This window comes from Pipistrellus hanaki, assembly GCF_964339955.1.
Source record: "Pipistrellus hanaki genome assembly, chromosome: 13".
In the NCBI taxonomy this organism is placed as follows: Eukaryota; Metazoa; Chordata; class Mammalia; order Chiroptera; family Vespertilionidae; genus Pipistrellus; species Pipistrellus hanaki.
Genome location: NC_140515.1, coordinates 37,636,278 through 37,643,688, shown reverse-complemented (window position 1 = coordinate 37,643,688; position 7,411 = coordinate 37,636,278). Strand labels below are relative to the sequence as shown.

The window sequence follows — 7,411 nt, the reverse complement described above, 5'->3', positions numbered from 1 at the left end:
AAAAATTTTAACATTAGTATTGTCCATGATTTACCTCTTCTAAATGGGGACCATTGCAAAACATACTACTAAGTGCAAATTCGATAAAACCCTAGTTAAACCAAGAATCACACAGATAAGTGATTTTTTTTTATTTTAAAAATGTAAATTAACTGACTATAAAGAACATGCCTTCTATTTTCTCTGCACTGAGTTGTAAGTCAAACATGTAGAAAAAAATATATAGAGGTTGAAAAGAGATGCAACTCAACATAGCATCATATTGTAGTACTTAGTATCAATTCAACAAAATGACCCCTGTAAAAAATGGGGGAAGGATAGCCAAAACCGGTTTGGCCCAGTGGATAGAGTGTCAGCCTACGGTCTGAAGGGTCCCGGGTTTGATTCTGGTCAAGGGCATGTACCTTGGTTGTGGGCACATCCCCAGTAGGGGGTGTGCAAGAGGCAGCTGATCAATGATTCTATCTCATCGATCTTTCTCTCTATCTCTCTCTCTTCCTCTCTAAAAAAAATCAATAAAATATATTTTTTAAAGGGGGTTGGAGGGGAGGATATAAGGGGGAGAATAGATAGTAGGAGGATAAGGTAAGAAAAAAATTCTATTCCCATCAGCCCAGTCCATTTTTCCTTCAGCATTTCCCATGGTTATCAGTGCAGGTTATCTAATGGCTCCAGGGTTGAAGCCCAGTCTCAACCTAACAGTTTATGTCTCAAAAAAATTCTCCCCAAACTCTGCAGACTCTAGGTGTGACTCAGTAGCTAGAAGCTCTAAATGACATTAAAGGAAACAAAGGCAATGCAGCATAGTGTAAAAGCTTTTCTGTTTGACGTAGTCCCATTTGTTTATTCTTACTTTGTTGCCCTTGCCCAGGAAAACATCTTTAAAAATGTTGCTAATGCCGATGTCAAAGAGTTTACTGCCCATTTCCTTCCAGTTGAATGGTTTCAGGACTTCCATTTAAGCCTTTAATACATTTTTAATTCATCTTTGTATATGGTGTAAAAAAGTGGTCCAGATTCTTTTTTTTTATTTGCACGTATGAATAGTTTTCCCAAATACCGTTTATTGAAGAGACTGTCATTTCCATATTGTATATTTTTGCCTCCTTTGTCATAGATTAATTAACCATGTGTGTATGGACTTATTTTGTTCCATTGATCTATGTGTCTGTTTTTATGCCATACTTTTTTTTTTTTTATTACTATACCTTGTAGTGTAGTTTGAAGTCGGGGGGCATATCTCCAACATCCTTTTTTTTTTTTTTTCTTTGCCAATTCAGGGTTTTTCATAATTTCATATAAATTTTAGGATTATTTGTTATTCTTCTGTGAAAAATGTCATTAGTATTTTGAATGGGATCACATTGAATCAGTAGACTACTCTGGGGAGTATGGACATTTTCACATTAATCCTTCCAATCCACGAGCATGGTATGTCTTTCCATTAATTTGCATTTTCTACAGTTTCTTTCATCAATGTTTTTCAGAGTACAGTCTTTTAGCTCCTTGGTTAAATGTATTCCTAGGCATTTCATTCTTTTTGATACAATTGTAAATGGGATTGTTTTCTTCATCTCTTTCTGATAGCTACACACACACAACAGATTTCTGAATATTAATTTTGTATCTTGCAACTTTATGTACAGGTATATTCCCTCTATAGCCACTTTAAGAATTTTTATCATAAGTGAATGTTGAATTTTGTCAAATGCTTTTTATCTATTGAGGTGATCATATGACTTTAACCCTTCATTTTTATTCTTGGTTTTGTTAATGTTGTGTATATTATGTTTACTGATTTAGAATATAGAACCATCCTTGTAGCCCTGGAGTAAGTCACATTTGATCATGGTCTATGATCCTTTAAATGTATTGAATTCAGTTTGCTAATATTTTATTGAAAATTTTTGTATCTATGTCCATCAGGGATATTGACCTATAATTTTCTTTTTATTTTTTTGTAGTATCTTTGTCATAAAAAGAATTTGGAAGTATTCCTTCCTCTTGAATTTTTTGGAATAGTTTAAAAAGTATAGGTATTTTTTCTTTAAATGTTTGGTATAATTTACCTGTGAAACTATCTGGTCCCGAACTTTTTGTTTGTTGGAGTGTTTTTTTAATTACTGATTCACTTTGGTTACTTCTGTTCAGACTATTCGGATTTTCTATTTTTTCCCTTGTTCAGGTTCAGATGGTTGTATTTTTCCAGCAATTTATCCATTTCTTCTAGGTGTTGAATTTGTCAGCATGGTATTTTTTTGATTCTTTGTATTTCTCTGGGGTCAATTGTAACTTCCTTTATTTCTAATTTTATGTGTGCCCTCTCTGATTTTTTTCTTAGTAAGTCTGTCTACAGGTTTATTTTATCTTTTCAAAGAACTAGCTCTTAGTTTCATTAATCTTGTTTTTTAATCTCTATTTCAACTCTAATTTTTATAATCTTTCTTCTGCTCACTTTGGGCTTTGTTCTTTTTCTAGTTCCTTTAGGTGTAAAGTTAAATTGTTTATTTGAGATTTTCCTTGTTTTTTAAGGTAAGCCTGTATCACTAAAAATTTCATTCTTAAAACTGCTTTTGCTGCATCCCAGGGATTTTAGAAATTTTCATTTCCATTTTAACTTAAGGTATATATTTTAAATTTCTTCTTTGATTTTCTTGTTTAAATAGCATTTTTTATAATCTTCACATTTGTGGTTTTTTTCCAGACTTCTTATAATTCTAGGTTCAATACATTTTGGTTATAAAATATATAGTTAATATGATTTATCTTCATGAGTTTATTAAGACTTATTTTATGGCCTAACATGATCTATCATGGAAAATGTTCCATGTCCACTTGAAAAGAACATGTATTCTGCAGGCTAGTGGTAAAATGTTCTATAAATACCTATTAAGTCCATCGTTTCTAATATGGGTCATTTAAGGTTAGTTTTCTTGTTGATTTTCTGTCTGGATGATCTATCCATTGATGTAAGTGGGGTATTAAAGTCCTCTACTATTATTGTATTACTATCAATTTAATTGAACCAATGTCCTTTATAGCTGTTAATATTATATTTACCTAAATATTGGTGAATGTGTAAATATTTACAAATGATACATTTCCAAGATTGACCATTTTATCATTATGTAATGCCCTTCTTGATCTGTTTTTACAGTGTGTTTTAAAATCTATTTTGTCTGATACGAGTATTGCTAACCTAGTTTTCATTTCTATTTGCATGGAATATATTTTTGCCATCCCTTCACTTTCAGGCTGTGTCTTTCGAACTAAAGTTAGTCTCTTGTAGGCACAATATAAATAAGTCTTATTATGCATTCGGCCACCCTATATCTTTAGATTGAAACAATTAGACCAATTATACTTAAGTATTTACTTATTGCCATTTTGTAGTTCCTTTCTATTCCTTTCTTCTTTTGCTTTCTTCCCTTGTGGTTTGCTGGTTTTATTTAGTGTTATGTTTGAGTTCCTTTCTCTATGTTTTCTGTGTACTTTTTGTAGGTTTTTGGTTTGTCATTACCATTAAGCTCATATATGTCCATATATATATATGTTTATTTTAAGTTGATGTTAGTTTGAATGCGTTCTAAAAATGCCCTCCAGTTTTTGCTGTCATAGTTTATCTTTTTGTTTTGTGTCCCCTAACTACACATTATAGTTGATTTTCTTTTGTCTTTTAACCTTAAGTAATTTATTGCTTTTACTGTATATTTGCTTTACTTGTACAATTTCTCATTCTTATATACGTTTTTATTTCTGGTTATGGATTTTTTCTACTTAAAAAGGACCCTTTAATATTTCCTATAAAGCCAGTGAGGAACTTCTTTAGTTTTTACTTACCTGGGAAACTTTCTCTCTTTTCATTCCTGAATAACAACCTTTTCAGGTAGAGCATTCCAGTTGTAGTTTCCTTCCTTTTAGCATTTTAACTATTTGTCTATACTGCCACTCTCTTCTGCTAAAAAATCAGCTAATAAATAGCCTTATGGGATTTCCTTTGTATGTGACATCATGTTTTGGTGTGGTTCTCTTTGGGTTCATTTTGTTTGTAACTCTGCTTACTGGACCTGGAAATCTGTTTTCTTCCCCAAGGTTAGGAAAGTTTTCGCCCCTCTCATCTTCTGGGATACCCTACAATACAAATGTGAGTACGTTTGATATTATCTGAGATGTCCCTTAAACTATCCTCATTTTCTAAATTTATTTTTTCTTTTTGCTCTTGTGATTTGATGACTTCCACTACTGTGTCCTTTAGGTCACTAATCTGTTTTTTATATTATTTAATCTGCCTTTGATTTTCTCTAGTGTATTTTTCGACTATTATAGTCTTCAGGTATAATTGGCTCTTTTTTCCCCCACTTCCCACAAGATCTGATATTTTTAGCTGTTGAAGTTCCTTTTAAGTTTGATGAGCATCCTTACGATTGTTACTTTAAATTCTTTATTAGGAAAATTACTTAGACCTCTGTTGCATGTAGGATCTTTATCTGGGGTTTTTTTGTTCCTTCATTTGAAATATATTCTTCTGTCTTTTCATTTTGTTTGATTTTGTTTGTTACTATGAATTAGACAAAACAGTTCTCTTCACCTGATCTTGAAGGAGTGGCCTTGGGTAGGAATACCTCTGTCTAGAATATGTATGCTGAGTGATTTTGACAGGCTGGCTGGAGCTGTATGGACATGTGGTTTCCTGGTTGTTAAGGAGGCCAGGGTGTGGGGCTCCAAGGACTGGCTGACCAAGGATGTAGGAGATATTTGCAGAGGCGGTCTGGGTGCAAGGCCCCTGGGCAGCCACTGGCCAGAGCTGCAGCAGGTGCTGGCTGAGTGGACTAGGGTATCTGTGGAGTCATTACAAGTCAGCTAGAGTGCTTGGACGTAGCTCCCTCCCATGGTACTAGGTATATGGGGAATGTGAACAAAGGGAGAGAGAGATTTCTATCTATAGATCTATATCTATATCAATGCTCATGTGGACTCCTTAGTATTAACCCTCCCTGAAAGTCACCCTGTTGGGGTAGGGTTCCCGTATCTCTGTCTTTCCTACCTTCTCTATGTGGTCTCTTTCACTTGTTGTGGAGAAGCTGTTCAATTGGCCCTCAGATGTTCTTCAGGAGGATCTGCTCTATACGCAGGTGAGTTTGGGGTTTTTCTAGTCCACCATCTTGTACCTCTCTTCATTCCTGACCTTCTGAATGGCAGGATTTTCCAATCATTTTGTTGTTTACACCTGTCTGAACACTAAGTGTACTGAATCATGAACCCAGATATAATCATTGAAAACTGTCATGTACCATAACTATATTATATAATGATAGCAATTTAAATTTTTGGAACATATTCTTAAGTAGTATTTTCCCCAGACTCAGATTATTTAAACTTTTCAGATTGACTCGTGTGATTAATTCAAAACTTAAATATTTTGAACACTATACACCCTTCTACAAGTAGATAATTAAATGTGGAGAGAGTAATTAACTGTGGAGAGTATCAGGTATGTGTAGCAACAATAATCAACAACCTTGAAGGGTATATTTTAGAGGGAAAGGCCAAGTTCGGCCTTTTAAAAATAATAGAGTCTATAAAAAAAAAAAAGTAATGATGGCTAAGACTTTTTTCTAGAGTTGATAGAAGATCAATTCTACAGTATTAAATAACTAATACAGTAGACTACAAAACACACAGGGAAAGATTAGAGCAAAGTCCAAAGATGTGAGTGGAAGGCCTAGTTCTGCCCCTGATTCTTGTGACACTGAGTCCATTTCTTTAGAACAAATGTTGCTGGAGAGTGTATTCTTCTGGTAAGGTTTACCATTAAAAGCACCACCAAAAACAAATGAAAACCCTTAAGATGCTTGAATACAATTTATTGGCTGCTTTTATTAGCATTTTTAATAGCAAAAATGTGTTTACAATAGCTTATAACCATCTTTTTCAATACAAATTACACTTGAGGTTGTGTAAGTCTTAACATTTTAGATTCCTCACCTCTGTGACATACAATAAAACATCCCAGATACTATCTGGCTGATTCTCACAGAGGTATGCACAAATGTACTAGTCAAGTACAACTTCTTTAACCACCTTGGGTGGGAATTATTTTTTCATGAAACATTAATATAGACATGATTTTGAAAATTAAGCAAAGGAATCGATTCTCACTTTAAATACACCTTTTCTCTTAAACTACAGTATTAAATACACCTTTTCTCTTAAACTACAGTATATTTATACAAATTATACAAAATACTAAGTTTTCATTTCCATACCTTAACAATCCCATCCCTAGAAGCAGTTACAATGAAGCCCTGTGTTGTCTGGAACGTGGCAACATCTGTGATGATATCGTGATGTCCCACAGGCAGAGACTCTGGGCCCCTCCGAGGGGTGTCATCACTAGGTCCTACCTTCTGCTTATTCTGAATTTCCTGTTTCACAATTAAAAGTCAAGGAGAAAGCCAGAAGTTAAAAGCCTATACCACATTCTACCTTCTGTAAGTGTTCTTGCTTTTGGGCTATGTGTTGAAGCTAATGTCTCTTGTGAAATAGACATGCTTTTCACAAATACATGGAGAGAAAGGAGTTCTAGGTTTCCAATTAGACTCCTCCCACTTACAAATATGGAAAAATTATAAAAAAGCTAGTCTGTGCTTATTATCTTTTCTCAAAAATCAAAAGGAAAAGCATATAAAAGTAAAAACACATCAGATGTTCTGCATTTCTAAAGCTCAATATTCACAAAGGAAGCACACTCATTTATTGGGCACTTACTCGGGCCCTTTCAGGTATTTACCTCATCTGTCTAACTCAAGGACATAAGTTTTCGAGTTCCAACATTTAGATTTGAATCTCACCTTTGCTGCTTACTTAGTAGCTGGATGATCGTAAGGAAGTAGCTGGATGATCGTAAGGAAGCACCTTTAAGGACTGAGCAAGTTATCAAGTGCTTACTTCAAGTTGTATACTTATATGCGCACTTTTGAAATGTTTCTCTTAGCTTTTCTGTAGTTTTAAAATTAACATTCCTTATACTTGGAGAAATACTGCCATACTCTACCAAAGCCATTTACTTTAATCAACACAATGTTTATGAAAGGCATTTTTATACCCACAAAAGTTGAAGGAAAAAAGACTGCTTGTACCTGGACGACTTCAGTGCCTTCAATTATTTTCCTGTAGTAGGACACTGATGGAGAACTAGTACTTCCTGCAACAACATAGGACCTCTCTGGGTAAGCCAAGTCCCAAAACCTAGGGAAGAGGAAACAAATGGTGATAATCTTTGAAGGAGAAGGGGAGGAACTAATATTTGCTTACATTTATCAATGCATAACTTATTTTCTTTTGCATTAGGAAAAGATATACAGTCCTAGAAAAATAAAATTAGTTATAAATGAAGTATTAATAGCTATCC

The 7,411-nt window shown here is 34.1% G+C and overlaps 1 protein-coding gene across 2 annotated transcripts in view; it reads right to left on the bottom strand.

Moving 5' to 3' along the window:
• Positions 1-5,849: 5,849 nt before the first annotated feature.
• PIK3R4 (phosphoinositide-3-kinase regulatory subunit 4) overlaps positions 5,850-7,411 on the bottom strand; it is a 61,262-nt gene continuing 59,700 nt past the window's right edge. Inside the window, exons 19-21 of one of the 2 annotated variants that reach the window (XR_014796725.1) lie at positions 7,140-7,248; positions 6,202-6,425; positions 6,054-6,170 (exon numbers count right to left, since the gene is read on the bottom strand). Coding sequence is in view for 1 of the 2 variants with exons in the window: in XM_084903284.1 (XP_084759410.1) it covers positions 6,255-6,425; positions 7,140-7,248 (280 nt within the window). In the remaining variant the exon portion in view is untranslated. Of the gene's footprint in view, positions 6,426-7,139; positions 7,249-7,411 lie in introns of both variants that reach the window. The other variant, XM_084903284.1, reaches the window with a different exon arrangement.